This window comes from Canis lupus, chromosome 37 (genome assembly GCF_011100685.1).
Source record: "Canis lupus familiaris isolate Mischka breed German Shepherd chromosome 37, alternate assembly UU_Cfam_GSD_1.0, whole genome shotgun sequence".
Classification (NCBI taxonomy): domain Eukaryota; kingdom Metazoa; phylum Chordata; class Mammalia; order Carnivora; family Canidae; genus Canis; species Canis lupus.
The window spans coordinates 479,457-501,045 of record NC_049258.1 but is presented as its reverse complement, the minus strand read 5'-3'; the positions used below and the strand labels follow the sequence as shown (position 1 = coordinate 501,045).

Sequence of the window (21,589 nt, the reverse complement as noted above, 5' to 3'; positions counted from 1 at the left end):
GTTGCCTTAATTAAAAAGATAGCTCTGACAAATGTTTTCCTATGTCCTGGCCCTGTTTTTCCCTTCTCGTAGCAGGGCTTTTTAAGAAAATATATTTATAAAGATTTTATTCATTTATTTGAGAGAAAGAGAGTGCGTCCACACACAGGAAGAGGGAGAAGCAGACCCACAATAGGGAGCCTATTGTGGACCTTGACCCCAGGGTCCTAGGACCATGACCTGAGCCAAAGGCAGACACTTAACCCATGAGCCACCCAGGTGCCTGTAGCAGGGCTTTTTTAACACAAGTTTTAATATACTGTATAAAATATTTTTAAAATTTATTCTTGGGAGTTCTTAAACAGAGTTATCTAGTGATGTGTCCTAGAGAACAAACCCTCAATCTCTAATTTTAGGTTTTTATCTCCTTTATCATCCATATGATTGTCTCTTGTGTCAGATCATAAAAGAAATATTAAATATAAAAAAGGGAAATGTTAATAGGTTGTTAGCTATTTATTTTTACAGAAAACAATCTGCTCATGTAGGATATAAAAGGGATATATTCCATTTTGCAATTTATAGCAGAATCAGTTCAGACAACAATCATCAATGGACCATTGATGGAAATCATTAAATGGAAAGGTTGATAGAGAATTTTAAGGTATCTGAGCAGACTGTCAGCGGCTGAACGCAGTGATAAGTACCTTTCGATGTGATGAAACATGAAGCGCATAGCACAACCTATTAAACAGTCTTACCAGAGAGTAGAATCTAAATCTATTCAACCATCCTGAGCTAACTTCTGTTTACATATGGGAGAGGAAAAAACAAGTTGATCACCACCATGAAGTAGCAAAGGGATAAATGGAGACAATAGAATATTCTAATGAATTAAGTGACTTAGTATCAACAAGTTAATGGTGTGGTATTTAGAAGAGATTTAAGAGACAGACGAAATTTAATACTTGGACCTTGTTTTAGATATAAATTAAACTTAGTAATTTAAAAACTGTAACAAAGACATTTTGAGACAATGAGGAACACTTCCAAGGAATTAATATTGTGAAAAATAGGAAAAAGTCATTTTTTATCACTGGTTAGGCAAGTTATTTTTAAGAGAAAGAAAGTGAAAGATATTTGGGTGGCAACTGTCTAAAAGACTAGGAGAGAGGGACACTTGGGTGGCTCAGCGATTGAGCATCTGCCTTTGACTCAGGGCGTGACCCCGGGGTCCTGGGAATTGAGTCTTGGGTTGGGCTCCCTCCAGGGAGCCTGCTTCTCCTTCTGCCTGTGTCTCTGCCTCTCTCTGTGTGTCTCTCATGAATATATAATATACATATATATATTTGAAAGTACAAGTAGACAAATGTGGCAAAATCTTGATAACTGTTCATAAAGGCTCTTACTATATAATTCTATTTTGGTATGTGTCTGAAATGTTAACAAGTGTACAATGAGAGAGTTACTGTAAACTAACTTCAAAGTTATCCTAGAGACAAGTCACTAAATTACAGGAGAACTGAGATTGATGGTTATTAACTGCAGAAGTAAACTATCTAGAATATTCTACAGTTATTTAAAAACAGTTCCATTAAAGATTAGAAAATCAAGTTTTAAAAATATTCTTTGATAAACTTTTCCCTATCGGAAGACACTTCCAACTTTTTACTGTCAGTTTCTACCTAGTATTAATTGATAAATGCTTTGAGAGCTGAAAAAAGAATTCTACTATTTCACCATACCTCTCTGTTAATATAATTGGCTTTTCCAGGGGCTGTGCAGGAAGTTTATGATTCTCAATAAGTCTTTTAAATAGGAGGGCTTCTTCCACTCTGTAAGGATTTAATAACATCACCTCTGTTTTGGATGTAATTAGCCACGCATCAGGAAACTTGAGATTGTGGATCAAGCAAAGTTCTTCCTTATCTTCTAAGTCAAATTTATGTTTTTTAAAATTTTTTTTTAAGTTTTCCATAGAAAAAGGGATCTGAACTACTTTAATGTTCTGAGTTTTTTTTTCAATATGGGATTGAAAGAGCTCATCAAGTTTTGGCTGATTAGACAATGAAGTTTTCAACTTGTGCTTCTGTGCCAAATTCCATGCACTGGTGGGCTTTATCTTTTTTCTGCCATCTTTTAATGATATTTGTGACTCCTGTTCAATGGCTCTCTTGATTTGCCTATTGTATCGTTCCAAATCTTTAGTAGCCTTTTCTTCATATCTATGAATAAAGAAAAAATAGAACTCATGAGGTCATAATCTGAAATATATTAGCCATCTGAAGTAAATTTTATGAAAAATAAAGAGCTGGTATTCCAAGTCTGATGATGAAGGAACTTGTAGTGGATTAACCCTCCCATACATAACTAGAATAACTTCAAACAAAATACAAAAATCAACTATTGAAAATGAGCACTGAAGAGTAACCAAAAAACAGGTAGATATGGGAATGGATTCAACATTCAAAAAAAGAGATCCATATTTATATAGCTTTTACCCAGAGGGCAGTCCCCAGCATTAAAGGGAGTGCCAGGAACTCAACCAATAAGCTTCACTCTTTTTTAAAAAAAGTTTATAATTTTTATTATTTTTATATCACCTAGTATTACATTATGTAAGTTGCACTCTTATTAGCTTCAATCACCAGAACAGAGTTCCTTGTTTCCAAAACAACTGAAAATTGAAGGAGAAAATCCCATACATGGAAGCCTAGAGGAAAACAACTGCTAGAACGTTAAATGAGCTAAACAGAGATTTTAGTGACTGCCTACTGCAGAGCAAATGGAATTTGGGGCTTGAATTCTATATAATCAGATGGTTTAGTAAACACTTTGGGCTTTATTTTTTTTTTTTTTACACTTTGGGCTTTAAATTAAAACTGGAGGAGAGCTACATCTTAGGGTAAGGAAAAAACTATGTCCTAGAACTAAAGTAACTGCCCTGAGATTAAGCGCAAAATTTAAACAGTCTCTCTCTAAGAGAGTATAAAACAGCCTCCACAAACTCAATGTTATCTGTCAGTAACTTCAATATTTGGCAGAACAAACACCAAAACTTTTTAGAAGAAGACAGCAGAATCTAGAATTTCTTCAACATATCACCCACAATGTCCACTATATGATGTTATCATTCAAGCAATAAAATGGGAAAATTTGAGTCATGGCCAAGAGAAAAAGGGGTCAGTGAAAACACACCTCAACATAACTGAGATGTTGGAATTTGAAAAAAAAATTTTTTAAATAGGTTTTTATAAATATTTAAGCCCTTAAAGGAGAACATGATCATAATGAGAGAATAGAAGAGGATCCTAAACAGAGAAAGGAAATTATAAAGAGGAACTAAATGGAAATGGGAATTCTAGAACTAAAAAATACATTATCTGAAATGGAAAATTCCCTGGGTAGGCTTAACAGCAGATCAGAGATGGCAAAAGAAAGGGCCAACAGACTTGAAGAAAGAGCAGAAATTATCCAATCTGAAAAAAATAGAGAAAAATGATGATTAAAAAAACCCCTCAGTGGCCTATGGCACAAGCAACCTAACATAAATGTAATTGGAGTCCCAGATAGAAAAATATAAAGATGAAGAGAAAAAAAAGAACATTTGAAAAATATTATGGCTAATTAGGCAATTTGAAAATATGAATCATTTTATAGATCCAAGAAGGTCAGTAAACTTCAAGCAGGATAAAGACAAAGAAATCCACAGGCTGGTATATCAGATTCAAACTGCTGAGAACCAAAGACAGACAAAATCCTTGAAAGCAGTGAAAGGAACAAAAAAGGAACTACAAAAAAAGAATACCACAAATGATGGATATAACTTTTCATCAGAAGTAATGTAGAGTAAATAACATCTTTCAAGTGCCAACAGAATCCAGAATTCAATGATACAAAGCAAAAATGTCTTTCAAAAATGAAGATGACATAGACATTTTTGGATAAAAGAAAGCTTAGAATCTGTTGCCAGCATAATTGCACTATTAAAGAGTTGACACCGGATAGAAACTGATCTATAGGAAAAAAGGATGAGCACCAAAAATGCTAACTACGTAGGTAAATAGAAAAAATGCATCTTAAAAATTTTTTTCATTTCTTTGAAAGATAACTTTAAATTTTTTAAAAATAGCATTTTAACCATATGATTTCACTCATGTGGAATTTAGGAAATAAAACTGACAAACATAGGGGAGGATAAAAAAGAGAGGGAGACAAACCATAAGAGACTCTTAACCAAAGAAAACAAACTGAGGGCTGCTGGAGGGGTGGTGGGCGGTGGGATGTGCTAAATGGGTGATGGGTATTAAGGAGGGCACTTGCTATGACGAGCACTGGGTGTTATATGTAAGTGATGAATTACTAAGATATAACTACTATTATACTATGTTAACTAAATGGAATTTAAATAAACAACAAAAATAAAGAAAGCATTTTAAGGTGAGTTTTATATTGTATATAGATACAAAATATATGACATCAATTGCACAAAGGACAGGGGTAGTAAGTGGGATTATTCTTGCAAAGTTCTTATATTCTCTGTACCTGGAACCCTAATAGGGTTAATCTAGTTAACTCTTAAGTAGATTATGATATATTAAGAATGTATAATATATTCCCCAAAGCAAAAAATTATGCAAAGCCAATAGAAGAATTAAAACTAAACATGAAATTATATTCTTTTAACCCTAAAGAAGGCTGCCTGTCTCCCACAAAAAGGAGGAACAGAGGAACAAAACAAAGATGAAATAAGTAAGAAAATGGTAGACCTAAACACATCAGTTATTACATTACATGGACTAAATATTCCAACTAAGAGGCAGAGATTGTCAGACTGAATTTAAAAAGTAAAATCCAGCTATGTGTGTCTACAAGTTATACTTTAGTCACAAATACTAGTTTGGAAGTAAAAGAAAAAAAGGCACACCATGCAAATCATAAGCATATAAAAGAATAGCTATAGTAATATAAGGTGAAATCAATGATCAATTTCAAAACGAAATTATACCACAGACAAAGAGGGAAAATTCAGAATGACCGAAGGGGCTAACAATTGGCAGGTATACCCATCACAAATGTGTACGTTATCTAATAACAAAGCTATAAGTTACATAAATCAAAACTTACAGATATAAAGTAGAAATGAATCCAGAATCATAGCTGGAGACTTTAATACCCTTCTCTCAGTAACTGACAGAACTAGACCAAAAAATAAAGAACAGCAAAGCTATTGAAGATTTTAGGAATACTATCAACCACCTTTATTAAATTGACATTTTAGAACACTATTTAGCAGCTGCAGAATTCAGATTCCTTTTAGGTGCTATACACTTGGAACACTCGTGAAGATAGATCCTACCCTGTGCTTAATTCTCAGTAAATTTCAAAAGATTGGAATTTGACAGCTATTTTCCCTATCCATGACAGAATTAATTAGATATCAGTAAGATATTTAGAAATACCCCAAGTATTTAGAAACCAAACAACACAGCTTTATTCATAATAGCCCCAAACTGTAAACCACCCAACTGGAGATTGAATAAACCTTGCTTTATTTATACAATTGAATATTATGTATCAATTCAAAGAATGAACTATACAGAGATATAGGTATCAGAGATATTCAACAAACATGGATGGGAATCACAAAATATTTTGTTTAGGTGAAGTTAGGCATAAAAGAGTACACATTGTATGATTTTATATATATGAAGTTTAAGCACCAGCAAAACCACAGTAGTGTGGTGAAGTCAAACAGTGGCTGTGTACAGAAGTTGGCTGGTAGGTAGCGTAAGGGAGCTTTCTGGGGTGAGAAAGTATTCTGTACTTCAGGGACAGTGGTTATATGAGTGTGCACATATAAAAATCTACTGAACTATATATATAGTTAAGATCTGTGTATTTTACAATGCTACATTTTACCCAATTTTATTTTAAAAGATTTTATGTTCAAAATATTATTTTAAAAGATTTTATTTATTCATGAGAGACAGCAAGAGAGAGAGAGAGAGAGAGAGAGAGAGAGAGGCAGAGATACAGGCAGAGGGAGAAGCAGGCTCCCTGCAGGGAGCTGGACGCAGGACTCGATTCCAGGACCCTGGATCATGCCCTGGGCTGAAGGCAGGCGCTAAACCACTGAGCCACCCAGGGATCCCCTAAAACAATTTTTAAATGAAGTTTTAAATTTGAGACTGGAGAATTAATGTCACTTCTAATCCTAAGTAACTCTTAAGAAACTAGCTAAATTCTATTATAGGTAATATACGCAAAACAATCTTAGGGAGAAATTTAGATAGCTATGTGTTAGGAAATAAAAATTGTATTCTTGGGAGAATTGTAGTAAATGTTAAAATTGAGACTAAGAAACATGCGACCAGAGCATGTTGTGCAGTTCGTACTCGGTACATGTTTGCTAAATAATGTTAGCTAGATAATAATGTAAGAAAGACCTTGTTTCACTGTAAATAAGATGAAAAATGCCTCTCTGGTTACTTACCAGGCTATATTCATAATTTTATACATTATTTTCTCCCGTTTCTACTTAGAATCTGAAGTTCTGGATTAGCTACATAAAACACACAATCTTCAATAGTTTACTTTCAGTAGGTACTATAAGTAAGTATTTTTAGCTCTTGGACATTCCAATTCAAGATTTTTCCCTTATGGTGAAAAATGAGTTCGAGATAAAGGTCACCATTTGTAATTAATTATAATGTGTAAATTTTCACATATGGTACTAATCTTGTGATTTACTCAAGAAGTCAATTTATTAGTTCCCTGGGAAACAGAAAAAGCTATGTCCAAAGGAACATATTAAGTAAATGTTAAGTAAAAACAGCTATCTTTCACTTTACTGTCATTAAGAGATTCAGTAACCTGAATGGAAAACATTAATTCTGATTTGACCAGTAATCAATTAAAATGTGTTTGTGTAAAAAAAAAAATAAAAAAGTTTTTGTGACTAAAGATTAAATGTAATCATAAAGTTTATTTACCATTTTCAATACCCCAATTACAATATTATTCTTACTTATTTTAAGTAGAATAAGTATTTGTTCATAGCTACTACAAAGTTTTAATTAACATCAATTGGCTGAAACCCCAGTAGCCAGGGCACATGGCCTAAATCTGGTTTCTAATCTACTAGAGGAAAGGAGAAGAAAACCAAAGGAAAATATCCAGAAAAGGAGAACAAAAAAATAAGTACCCCTTACCCCAAAGACTGCCCTAAGCTCTCAGCAGAAAAACTCTGATCCTAGGGCTTATTCAAACTCTTTGTTACGGCTTATAGAACTTTACAGAACCTGGCCTGCCTTCCCTCAGCTTACTTTCCTATATATACTCACTCATATTCTGTTCCTGTCACAGAGGGCATCTTTTATTTCCTCAATAACACTATTTTCCTTCTAGCTGCTTTATCTAGAAAATTCCCTACACCATACTGATTAACTTGTAGACACACATAGCTGGATTTTACTTTTTAAATTCAGTCTGACAATCTCTGCCTCTTAGTTGGAATATTTAGTCCATGTAATGTAATAACTGATGTGTTTAGGTCTACCATTTTCTTAATTTAATAAAAGGGATATCAAGGTATTTCTTAAAACTACCAGTGTTATAATTGTTCTAATACATAAGCTTAAAAAAGAGAAAGTCCTGTCATAGAAAGATTCTTTAATATAAAAAATAGAAGAAAATAGTATTTTTAAATTAAGAATAATGGAAAACCTTTCACTTCAAATTTTAATAATAAGAAAGTAGTTAAGGCTTGTACCAAAAACAAAAAACAAAAGACTAAAAACTTCTAAATATAAAAAAGTGATGCCAAAAAGGTACTCTAGCCAAACCAAAAGGCATTTTCCATTCTGCTTTTCCATAAATAAGAAGTTTAAATTTTTTTTAACCCAGTGAGTCATATAGAATGGAAATATCTCAGCATCAGGTCACATGCAAGCTCTGGAAACTTACTTCAGTTTTTCCTCTTCACTCAATGTCTTCCACAGTTCTTCAATTTGTACTGTTGCATCCTCCAAACTGGTCTTAGAATTTTCTGTGAGAAACTGAGCACGATGATCTTGAACAAAAAGGGCGCTTGCTGACATGGGTTTCTTGACTACTCGACTGCTGATTAAATCATATGCTGTAAGCTGTCCAGATTTGTTATCTACCACATTTGATTTTTTGCTACAGGAACTTTCACTGAGATTCTTTAGTTCAGGACTTGGATAAGCATTATTATTTTGTTTACACGCTGAACTTTCTTGAGGCACTAAAATTTTCACAGGTTCAATGTTTTCTCCCATTGAATTTTTAAGTGTATTTCCCTTGCTCCAGTCATCTGCAGAGATTTCCAAAGGCTTCTCAGGAACTGCTCCTTCCTCATTTTTCCTATTCTCATCTCTATTGCTTTTATTGCCATTTTCTGATTGGGTATGCTTAACAGAAACTACAAAACAAGTTTCACTACATTCCTTTTGGGCATCCTCACATGATAAATTATTCATTGGGATCTCCTGAAATATACTTCTAGTGTTCTTATCGATGTTAGAATTTTCACTATTAAAATGATCATCACAATGGTCATCAACATTTATCTGATTATTTAAACAATAATTAGTGTTTTTCCCAGATTTATCATTACACACATCATTTTGGAAAGGAATGGCTGAAGTATCAACATTTGGATAATTATTTCCAGATGATTCCATCTTATTAAAAAGCACATCTGTTTCTGTTGTATTACTAACAACCATGTCAGCTGAGGAAACATCTGTTTTATTATTTTCATAAGAATTTGTACTAGGTAGTGATCCATAACAAGTCGTCATCAGATTTTCAAGAGCAATTAAAACAGCTTCCTAAAAATATAAATTAACAAATGTTAGGAAAAACTGTGAAAAGAATAAACAGGCAAGATTTAAAATAATGTTAAAAAATATGTATAAACCAGCAACTCGGGATCCCTGGGTGGTGCAGCAGTTTGGCGCCTGCCTTTGGCCCAGGGCGCGATCCTGGAGACCCGGGATCGAATCTCACGTCAGGCTCCTGGTGCATGGAGCCTGCTTCTCCCTCTGCCTATGTCTCTGCCCCTCTCTCTCTCTCTCTCATAAATAAATAAAACTTAAAAAAAAAAGAAAAAGAAAAAATAAATAAACCAGCAACTCTCCCATGTGAATATGGTTAGGACTATGTAAGTCTGTAAATAACATAAATAAAAAAAAATTACCCAAAAATTTACCTTATTCTGTATTAACACTTGACTTTTATCTGGTGTTATATTTACATCCACATCAGCTGTAGGAACATCAATTTTCAGAAAGAAAATGGGATACAAACGACTGGCTTCCTTTAGGCACTTCAGATTGTAATAATGTCGGATTAGCTAGAAATATATATTAATAAAGAAAAGATAAAAATACCGTGTAAATAAAGATAGTATTGCCATCCTTAAATATAACCAAAAAAATATAGTCAGTTGAGAAACTGAGTGGATTTAACAGCTTACTAGGAAAAGCAGTATCTAAATGGTAATACTCATTCAGAGGCCATGAAATTACATGAAGCACAAGCATTTATTAAGAAAAATAAATATCCAGTGCAACTGGCATCATGGTTAAAAGATCATAGTATCATGAGTGTTTTCAAAGTCCAGGGTTCAAACCCAAACTGTTACTTTCTGGCTATAATGGGCTAATTAATTCACTAACATTTCAGTTTCTTCACTATAAATAGGATAATAATTCATAACAGAATTGTTGTCAAGTCCTATTAAGACACCTAGTACACTGGTTAGTAAATATTATGGTATCTGTTTATCTCCTTCTCTTTATTTTAGAGCAAATCCTTGGAAGTAGCCCTTATAACAAGTTGACAAATGACAGAGTTTTTATTTCTGATCCAAGTAGTACTTTTTTTTTCCCTAACACAGATTACCTTTAATATGTCTTTTTGATGTACTGGTCGATTGTTTATAAAGATAAAACTCCTTTCTGGGGTTGAAAGACTCGTTGAAGAGTGGTCTACATCATGCTTTGGAAGAAATCCACTTAGATAAATCTGCAATTATAATAAATAATTACAGAACTAATATACATTGTCAACAATGAAGGTTGTTCCAGGGGTCTGGCTGTATACAATATAAAAGGTATAAAAAAATAAAATTGCTTTTCATCTTTAGGTCTCAAGAGTCATATACTTGCAGATAACCATGTCTTGAACATTAACCTTAACTAAAATACTGAAGCATATTACATTGGTGTTCTTGGCCTCTAAGTCAACAACTCTACAACTGTATTTAAAAAAATAAATAAATAAAATAAAGATTTTTTTAATATATATTTATTCATGAAAGATGCAGATTGAGAGAGAGGCACAGACACAGGCAGAGGGAGAAGCAGGCTCCATGCAGAGAGCCTGACGAGGGACTAGACCCCGGGTCTCCAGGATCACGCCCCTGGGCTGAAGGCGGTGCTAAACCACTGAGCCATCCAGGCTGCCCTACAACTCTATTTTAAGGGAAAAAAATGGCATTCATAAAGCTTCATGAATGGACATATGTCTTACTGTCATAGGACATAAAGTATAAATAAATACTGTTCTACGTTCAACCCTATCTTCTTTCTTCTTAAAATTTCTTTTATCATTTAAAACTTCTTCATATTGTAACTTTCTTTTAGCTGTTCGTCCTTTCCTTTTTAGCCACCTTTTCCTGTAAAGAAGTGGCTGTTTCTATCTTGTGGAGCTAATCTGACTGGGTTTTCATTTCTCAATTAAAAAATCTTTTATTCTTTGACACTGATTGCAGTACTTTATTTTCATTTTTGTTTAGAGAACTTTCCTACAATCAAACCAATTATTTTTATGCTCTTTCTCTATTTTACAAATGTATGAAAAGAAAGGAGAAAATGATTAAGTATCCTAGAAAAAATACCAGAGAAAAGAGAGAGACTGAGGAGATAGAAGCCATGAAAAATGCTCCTACTTTTTACCTTTAAAGGTAATATAGAGAGTTGTTAATAATACCGAACAGAGACAAATTGATTTAAATCCTAGCTCTACTCTACTAACTATATGATCTTAGTTATTTAAAATACAAGCCTATATTCTTATCTGAAACAGCTAGATACAGATGTGTTTATATTAACCTGTTAAGAAACACTAATAGTAAAATTTCAGCTCAGGCTTAGGAAAGTGAGTGTCAGCGAAGATGCTATTTTTAGGTAAAGCAGAAACCATGAGGCTCTTTATCAACACAGTGGGTAGGCTGCCATCTGTGTCTATAGCTAGCCCAACCCCTGGAAGTAAGTGTTTAAGGAGCTACATTACCAATTTTAGAACACTAAGTGCACTACAGTCACAGTGCCAAACTGTGCCAATTTCAAAAATAAATTAATGAAGCGGGATAATTCATTACAAAATACTACTTAACTATAAAAACTTCACAGTATTTAGAAATGGTTGTATAATTTACCAGGTAACATGAGACCCTTCTTAAAGCACCTGCTGAGCATCAGGAAGCACCTGTTTAGTCTCTGAAAGACTTACTGGGTTTGTGGACTTAAAATTGCCCCAAATAGGTAAGAATGAAAAATAAAATGAAGCAAAGATTGGTAATTTGCTAGTGTTTTCCTTTTACGCCATCTTAGTTGTCCACTGAATAATTATTACCATTTCCGAATACTGAGCTTTAAAAATGGCTAAGAACAAAGTGTATTTAAGTTATATGGAAAAGTAAAATCAAAGAGCAAAGTCTTATACAATGCACTAAAAATGAAAATCAGAGTAGTTATGGAAAGAGAATGTCTGTTAGAGACCAAATCAGTGAAAAGGAGAGAGAGACAGACAGACCAAATCAGTGCAACCAAATAAAATATTCGACCATACAAAATTCTGTACCTAAGTGTTCCTCAACCTAGGAAGCAAAACAAAAATGAAGGCAATACTTCTCCCCTGACTTCTATGCAACAATGGACCTCTTCCTTCCTTCCCTCATCTCCAACCCTCCATAATCTGGTTTCTACTACCTGCAATAGCCAACTCCAACAGACACACAGTCTTCTCTTATTTGGCTCTCTGCAGACCCAGGCACTAATGACAATTCTCTCATCTGGGAAGCATCACCTGTTCCTGCCTTCTCTTTTGGTCTTTCCGCTTCCCCCCGACACTTCCTCTCTAGTATAGTTTGCTGATTTCTCTCCTTTGCTTACCACCTATAAATGATGATGGCCCCGAGTTCCTGCATCAGAGCCTTTTTTCTTGGTCTCTACTCTCCAAGTAATTTCATTCACATCTATACACGTATACCAGTGATACTAAGATATAGATGTACAGCCTCTATTTCTTTCACCCCTATTTTTAACTAGCTGTCACAAAAATCTTATCATTCTCATCACAGTCAAAATTTGATAAAATACTTGACACCACTGCTGCCCTGCTGTACAACTGGCTCCTCCTATATCCTTTGGCATAATAATGAGCCCTGCTACCTACCCAATCTGTCAAACCCACCACCTCTCCTCTCCTCTGATTTCTACTGAAGTAAACCTGACTGGTCTCCTAACAGTTTCCTATTTCAGTTAATCTCAAGAACACAAGGTTATGTTTCTAAAGCAATAATGTAAGTACTGCTCAGGACAGTGGAATAAGGTCATGCAGAAAGTCCTTCACCCCCATCCCAACTGCAAATACATAACAGCAACAGAAAAAAATCATTTTTTACAAAAATCTCAAAAGAGTGAACCATTTAAAAGTAAGACAACGTAGGAGCGCTTGGGTGGCTCAATTGGTTAAGCATCTCCCTTCGGCTCAGGGTCCTGGGATCAAGATCCACAGGGGCTCCTACTCAGCAGGCAGCCTGCTTCCCCCTCTCCTCCTCCCCCGATGCTTATACTCTCTTGCTAATAAATAAAATCTTTTTTTTTTTTAAAAGTAGAACAAAATAAAGATGTTATGGATGCAAAACATGAGAGTGATGACTGAAATCAAAAGCTCTATGTGCTGCTCTAGGATCACAAACTAGCTATGTCAGAAAATTTTTTGCAAGTATGTGTGGTGATGGATGTACTTGACTTATTGTGATAATCATTTTATAATATATACATATAACAAATCATTTTGTTGCACCCCTGAAATTAATAATAATGTCATATATCAACTCTATCTCAAAAAAAGAAATAATCTGTGTCAGTTGGAAATTGGATTCTAATGTTGAAATAGGGACAGAGAACACATACAAGGCAAGACATTAAAACCAGTCTTTCCATATGAAATGGGCTGCTGAGACAGTCCTTTTCCTCCCTCTCAAATTGCTTAAAAATACTTTGACCACTGTTTAAGAAACTGCTTGCAAAGGTCACAACAAAAAGTATGGATAACTCCAAAACCAAGAATAAAGCTAAGCCAAGTCAGCTAGGAAAAGGGGTCTCTAAAATCTTGGCAGGACAAAAGGCATGAACTACTAATATGAGCACCTGGTTTGGAGTTGAGGGCGGGAGGGTGGTGGTGTCTGCCAAACCACAGGGAGGAAGAATGTGGAGTGGGTAAAAACAAAATAACAAAAACAAAAAAACCTGCATGCACGATGATTGTGCAAATTAAAGTTTCAAAGCATATAAAACAGCAGAGAATTAGAGAATATTCTTCCAGGAAAGTAGAAATGATAGAGTAATATGAAAAGAACTCTGAAATTAGTACGTGTACTGTGCTTTCAAAAGAGTAAATAAAAATTACATCCATTATTTAAAAAACCAGATGAAAAAAAAATCAAGACTAGTAGCTATAAAAAAGTTTAGAAGAGACTAGGAAAATGAATAAATTCTGAATCTTGGAAATACACAGTTTTGGGAATAAAAATCAGGCAGCATCGAGGAATTCACCCAGAACTTAGCATGGCATAATGCAGAGAAAAAAATATCGAGAAAAGATAGATGTCAAAAAACAAAACAAAACAAAAAACAAACATGAAAAAATAAAATCTGAGGTGCTTCCCTAAGCTAACAAAGCCACACTGGGGAACTCCTAATAAATGCCAACACAGCAGTGGTTGAGCTGGGATCACTTTCCATAATTAAGAGATTCTCCAACATGAAGTGGCTGTAGTAAAGAAAGGAACCCTCAACATTATGGGAAGAGATATATAAAGATTCTCTATATCCAAGGTTCCCAATGACCAATCCATTTGCCATCCCAGTACAGTGGAGGGGTCTTGGTGGTCAAGTTTCACAACTTAAAGTATGCAATGAGGACCGAAGTGTGGTGAGATGGGGGAACTATTAGCAGTTAGTAAACAACTTAGGATTGCTTTTGGCCAGGAATGAGAAGGGGTCAACGAAACTCTGATATAGGACAACCCTCCTTGCAGGACCATAAAGCATGGAGTGATGATGGGGAGCTACTGGCAACATAAATACAACACCCATTTAGATACGCAGCACATAGATAGAAGAGGGATTTGGATAGATGATCACTCTCACTAGAGACACACTCAAAAGTTTATCATTCTAACAATCCATGAGACTGGAACTATTCAGCGACACATGCTTTCCAAATTCCTCCATTCCCCTGTGCAAGGATAGAAGGCATTAAGGTAGCAGCAAAAGTTTTGATATCTATGATAGATCACCATCAGCTCTCATACAATTCTATCTCAAGAGAAAATTGAAGAACCAATGGGCAAGCATACATCTGGCAACACATGTCAATAAAGATCACAGAAAAAAATTCCCAATTGTGAAACTAACAGGATAGTTCCAATCACACATGAAATCATCATCAAAATCTAAACTGGTGTTTTTCATACTTGAATGTGAATGTGGAGACCTTGTTAAAATGCAGATTCTCATTTCCTATGTCTAGGATGAGTCCTGAGATCCTTCATTTCTAACAAGCATGCAGGTTAATACCAATGATGTTGGTCTTCAGACCAAACCATGACACCTAGAATACCTGGAGCACAATACCGAGGATACCAAGTCTGGATCTCCTGTCACAAGCTTCCTGGGTTACCAGGGTAGGCCACAAGGTCCCACAAAGCCACAAGGAAGCTGGGGAAACTGACTATCCCAAGACAGCACCTTTATTATCCCAAGTCAGCCACCATAACCAGTCTAAAGTGGCACTAGAGTATACCGAAACTACTGAACAACTATTAAAGGAGTTCTGAAGATCTGAAGACAGAATCTATGTCAGATCATGGACATGCTCCAGGTACTGTGGCAGGCAACTAAGGCTGGCCCGAACTGTTCCTCAGGCAGGGAGAACATCAACTGAGCACAAGCTTCCATCCAAGACTAATAAAATGATAATAATAAAGAACTAAATATGGCAAGGAGAATAGAAGAACTATTGATCACAGAAAAGTGGTTTCAACAAATTATGAAAAAAGGAGAACAGAGAAACCAACTGTACAACAGAACAGAGAGCCTTCAGGCTTAAAGTGAGCAGACAAGCAAAATCAAACAGATTCTATTTTATAGATTCTTCTATGAAGAAACTGAATAAGGATAATCTGTCACAAGCCAATTACAATTAATCTAATTTTGTGCTAGGAAGAAAAAAAAAGAGGAAGGAAAGGAATGGGGGATAGAAGGAAAGAGATGACATGGCATTTACTGAGAACTGGAGCAGTGAGCATGGGTGCCCTGTGCTAAGCCACCACTCCATGATGGCACTTGTGACTTCCCCAGACTCTGGGAACAGGACCAGGATCTTGATTAATTAATACTCAAGTGAAGCCTGACACTCAGTAAGCCCAGCCACAAACACTGAGGTCCCAATTAGACTTCCTATTCACAGAAAAAGATGGCATGGAGGAAAAAGACCTAAAGAGGAAAACCAAACCGACCTCCTAAGAAACAGATAATCTAAGGAACAAATAATTTAAAAATAGAAATAAAACTTAGTATCTCTAGAGAGATTCAAGATTTTGTATCCAAAAAAACAACAGAAAGTTGTAAAAAAAAAAAAAAAAGCAGTAAAATTTAAAAATGCCCTTGGAGGAGTGCCTGGGTGGCTCAATCAGTTGGTTGAGCATCCAACTCTTATTTCAGCTTGGGTCATGATCTCAGGGTTATGGGATCATGCCTTGCATCAGGCTCTGCACAGGGCATGGAGCCTTTTAACAAAAAATAAAAAATAAATGCTCTTGAAAATTAAACAAAAAGGTTTCCAAAAAATCCAGAAGGAATAAAAGAGTGTCAGATATCTCCAAAAACTTACAGAAAAAAGAAAAGATGCAAAGCTTGAGAAAAACAGTAAGAGAAAAATGATCAAAGTTATGACAGATGAAAGTATATAACCCAGAGCTGAAACGGTCTTTCAGATTCAAAAGGTCTCACAAGTACGCAGCATAATAAGCAAATGAATAATAAAAGACACACACCTAGAGACACTCTTGAAAAGCTGAGAAACAGAAATGAAACATCCTAAGAACGTTCCGAAAGAAAAATACATATCAGCTAGAAAGAAATAATTAGAATGAATTCATCTTCCCATCAGCAACAATGGATATATTCAAACAACATCTCTAAAGTTCTGAAAAATTATTTTCAGTATTTTCAATCTAGAATTCTAGATCTACCAGGCTGTCAACAAAAGAAAGTGCAAAATATCATTCTCGTACATAAAAGTCTACCACTCATGCCCTCTTTCTGTGGAAGTTAACTAAAAATACATATGAGAAACTGAGAATTAAAACTAAGAATGAGGGCATGAGATATATGAAATAGTGGAAACAACTAGTATTTCTATGAAAAAACATTCCAGGACTGGGAGCTGTGCAGAACACCTGACATGTAATAAGTCCAAATAAGAAATTAAGTTCTAAATCTAATGTTTAAAAAAAAAAGGGAACATTACATCACATACCTTCCTTAATGTCTGTTACCCAGTTACCCCTGTTCCCTTACCCCCTTCCCCTTGAGAAAAAGAAAATGGAACAGAATGAATTACCAGCTGTAACTAGAGTAAGTAAAAGAGCTAGGTTTTACTGCTGACATGATGAAGAAAATTTATTCACTTAAAAAGGAAAAAACAAAAAACCCAAAACCTAGGGAACCCCAGAAAAAGCAAAAACTTTGTAAGATAGTCCATATATAAAGCAAATAAAAATATGACAAACTTTGCACAATTGACAGGAGAACAAGAAAGTAGATTCCATTTAATTGGAACAACAGAAATATTCTCATTTGTATGGCATGGACACATAATATGGTTTCTTAGGAAATGCAATCCTAGCACAATACTTAGCTTGCAATTAAAATTATTTGTAGTCATAGAATATACTCCATGTAAGTTTTCAACTTTTATAATCAATTTTCAAACAAAAGATGGAAGACTTAAAAATGGTTATAAAAGAAAAGTTATTAAGCTTGATAACTTACAGTACAACTGACATTATCGAGAGAAGGAAGAGCAAGTAAAAGGGTAGGCATGCTCTTAACCTCATCTAGCATTATAGGAACTCAAGAAGCACTGTCTGAAGCTGAGAGACCAAGAAAAGGAAGCTGGAGAATATATTTAGAATGGGAGAGGGAAAACAAAGGTAAGAGAGTTCAACTCTTTATTTACATATTTTCTTTTTTAACCCTATACATATATTTAATTAAAATGTTATAAGAAAAACTTCTTGCCACCTCAACCCCACAAAAGAAAAATAGTTTGACAGTTTCACTGGTAAACCAGAATCACTACAGAGCATTTTGCTATGTACCTGTGAGTCTTCAGGGTGGTACTGAAACGGTTCCATGTTGCCCATCACGGCCGTCCCCAGAACAGCCCGGAGAGCCACCTGACGATCGGATACTCTAGTCTTCTGCCAGATAACTGCCTAGGGACAGAAAGATACAGGTAGTTTTTATCATACTTTAGATTTACTAAACTCAAGTACCTGTCCCATTGATTTCTATGTTTAGCATTCATCCCCAGCTTGTATTTTCAGTATCACTTAGAAGTATCACTTAGCACGGGCTATAAAGTCAGCCTCTGAGTTTTAGTGACTATCCATGTTATAGTATAAAACTTATTTAACTTCCCCCTAACCTCAGTTTTCTCCTCTCTACAAGATGACTAAGAATATTTATCTCCCAGAGTTGTTAAAAGATGAAAACATATGGTTTAGGCAAACAGAAAGGACAGTGCCCAATCCTAGACTTTATAGAGCATATCCTTCAGGGCATATTTAAATTAAATTGTTACTCTAAGTAAGGTATTACAATTTTATTGAGGATGGACAACTAAGCTATACGATTTCTGTTAATAGTTGAACTGATATAAAAAGTTAGTAAAAAATACTAACTGAACCTCATATACATAAACGTTGAATGAGCTTGGATTTCTTTCACTGGAAATATATAGTTAGGGTAGTTTAAGAGAATCATGGTAAAGAGAGACTGGACCAAAGTTTGTGAAGTGCACCATCAGGCATGATACACTGCAATTTGTTCAGGTAACAAGATGCAATTATAGTCAAATCTCTTGAGAAACCATCAATATAGACATAATTTGTTCATTCAACAAATATTCACCTGGCACCTCCTAAATCCTGAGAAAAATGTGTAAAGGACCAGGAGAAAACATCAATATTCAAGGGATCTGCAGAGGAAGAAGAGACTGAAAAGGAGTGGCAGTCACAGAGGCAGTTAGAGCTATAGGACACTCTGGTGCACAGAACAAGAAAAACTTTTAAGAAAGTAGTCAGTCATATATGACTAATGTCAAGAGACCAAGGTATAAACAGCAATGTAGCCAGAGTAAGACTTAGCAATCAGAAGGATGTGAGCAGTTCTAGGCAAGGAGAGCAAACGAAGCCAAATTTTAATGACTGAATAGTAATTACAGGAAGAACATAAAAAATCTGAACCTAGATAGCATTTCAGAAGGTTCACTGTAAAGTAAAAGCAGATAGAGCAATAACCAGAGGCAACTGTGGATCAAGGGTGGGTCTTAATATGACACACTTGAATCAGAAGTAGTGAAGAAGATGGGTGTATAAATAAGTAGGTTTGTAGATTCAATGGCTAGAGGTTAAGAATGTTCCTTTATTTTGTTTCCTTGTAATGTAGAAAAGTTATTTGTTGTGAGTGAAAGCACAGTGATTTAAATATCTGATTGTAAAGAAGGTGAGAGAGAGAGAGAGACTATGACTAGACCAGACTAGACTAAAGGATTCTGGCCAAATGAGCTCCTTTGACATGACCAGGAACCTATATAAGCAGTTTGAAGTACTAACAATATTATATATAAAAACAAAGAAAGGTGAAGTAAATGGATTCATGTTGTCCTCTAATTGTCATGCTGAAGGATAGAAGTGAAGGGAAACGGCCTTCTGGACATGGCAATTAGCACTGACTCTGCATGTTGAAGTGTATCATCTATAAACCACTTTGTTTTTACAATCTTAAAGACGAACCTGCTTCGGAAAACAGATGCAATACAACAACTACTGAACAAGACAAACTACGTGATATTTAGTGTAACAGGAAAACCTTTTACCTATTCTCAGGGTTTTATTAATACTAGTCAAATAGGACTTACGATTTATGAGGAATTTACTTGGCACTACTATTCTAGAAACTACTGTTAATTTTCACAACTATTTCACATAAGTTCTATTATCTCATTATAAAGAAAAAAACTGAAGCTCAGACAGATTGACCTACGCAGAGAAACTCAGTAGGTCAGGAAACCATGATTAAGAGCCCAACTTTTTTGGCTCCAAACTCACTATATTTTTACTCTGCTAACATCTCTCTCATCTCTAGTCGAAGACAGTAATAAGTCAAAACCAACACCAGACCCTAACTGGGAATTCTCAAAGACCAATGCATTTTCATGTATGGTTACCCTCCATGGCCATGTGATATACTCCCTACTCTCCAACTAACTTGAGGGTACTAATGCATTCTCAAACCAAAATTATTTTTAATCTATTCATTTAAAATAAAGATAAATATATTTCCTAGAACTATTTCCATAAAAATCTATTTTTAACAAAGAAAAGAAAATAAAAAAATAAAAATAAATAAAAAATAAAAAAATAAAAATAAATAAATAAATAATTGGGGTCCCCAAATCAAAGAAACTACACCAGAAAAACAGAAGTCTAAAAAGATTGGGAACTACTAGCCTAGCATCCTAAAATCAAAATATTTTTGAGCGCAGTTGTCAGTTCTAAACTTAATCTTATTATACAGATTGTTATACCTAACAATTTCTAAATTTCCAATAATTTTCACTCATTAATATGCACATAAATACAGATGTGCAGTAATTAGGCCCAAAGTATACAGCAAAAATGACAGAATTAGGAAAACAATTTAGGTACTGTTGTTTGATCCTAAATTTCACCTTTTCACTATTATGTATTGCTTTCAAAGTGATCTGAAGTAGAAAAAAATATATAAAGTACATGAAGAAATCAATGTATAAAAATAAATTATAAACAATGAAAAAATTGAGGTCTAGGTTCAATGCATATATTTCTTCTCCTTTTTTTTTTTTAAGATTTATTTATTTGAAAGAGAGAGAGAGGATGAGCAGGAGGACAGGCAGAGGAAGAGGGAATCCCAAGCAGGCTCCACGCTGAGCACGGAGCCCAAAGTGGGGCTTGATCTTACGACCCAAGGCAAAACCAAGAGCTGAACACTATTACAAAACACAGTGGAGGCACTGTAGTAGAAACCTCAGTTTATGTCACATGGTGACTTCCTGTGCAGTGAGATCTGAAAGGAGTCTGCCGCCCACAACTCCTAGGACAGGCAGTGCCGACAGGACGGAAGGGCACATGCAAAGGCATGGAAGCACAGAGAATATGCACTGCTGGCAATGAGGCTGGACAGACAGGAGCAAGATCAAGAATAACTGATCATATTGTAAGAAGTTTACAGTTTATCTTATATGCAATGCGGAGTCACTGGAGAAAAAGCTAATTGGGAAAATGCCTGATCAGATATGGATGCTAGAAAGAGATCTCGGATTTTAAGGACATTATGCTATGTGAAAGAGTCAGAGGAAGACAAATACTGTGATATCATTCATATGTGGAATCTAAAGATAAACTTGTAAAAATGAGAGAATAAAACGATCGTTACTAGGGGACAGAAGATAGGGAGGCAGGACAGATACTGATTAAGGGTACACACTTGCAAAGAGGAGAAAGGAAGTCCTGGAGAGCTAATGCACAATACAGTCAATATTAACAACAGTATTGTATAATAACCATCAAACTTCCTGAAACTAGAACCTAATTACCCCAACCACTAAAAAGAAATGGTAATTATGATAGAGATGCTAATTATTGCTACTATGGCAATATAAATGTATCAAATTAACATGCTATATGCCTTACATAATGTTACATATCAACTATATTCTTATAAAAAAGATCTTTTATAAGAATGAGTTAGTGAGAACTGAAGCTAAAGCAATATGGATTTTTAAAATGTGATTGCATTAATCCAGCGTAGAGATTCTCAACTTTTACCGAGGACATGCAAAATGGACAAAGTTCACGTTCACAAAACATCCCATAGACACCGAGGACTGTGTGTAATTCCTGGCACACTCGCTCTAATGCTACCACTTCTTCTTCCACTTACAAAAAGCCAAAATGAAA

The 21,589-nt window shown here is 35.0% G+C and overlaps 1 protein-coding gene across 12 annotated transcripts in view; it reads right to left on the bottom strand.

Annotated features, from left to right (window-relative positions):
• PMS1 (PMS1 homolog 1, mismatch repair system component) overlaps positions 1-21,589 on the bottom strand; it is a 107,318-nt gene that overhangs the window by 9,299 nt on the left and 76,430 nt on the right. For 11 of the 12 annotated variants that reach the window (XM_038585133.1, XM_038585127.1, XM_038585129.1 and 8 more), the window contains 5 exons: positions 17,687-17,803; positions 9,913-10,035; positions 9,218-9,361; positions 7,948-8,837; positions 1,725-2,204 (listed from right to left, as the gene is read on the bottom strand). In XM_038585133.1, the coding sequence (XP_038441061.1) occupies positions 1,725-2,204; positions 7,948-8,837; positions 9,218-9,361; positions 9,913-10,035; positions 17,687-17,803 (1,754 nt within the window). The remainder of the gene's footprint in view (positions 1-1,724; positions 2,205-7,947; positions 8,838-9,217; positions 9,362-9,912; positions 10,036-17,686; positions 17,804-21,589) is intronic. The other variant, XM_038585136.1, reaches the window with a different exon arrangement.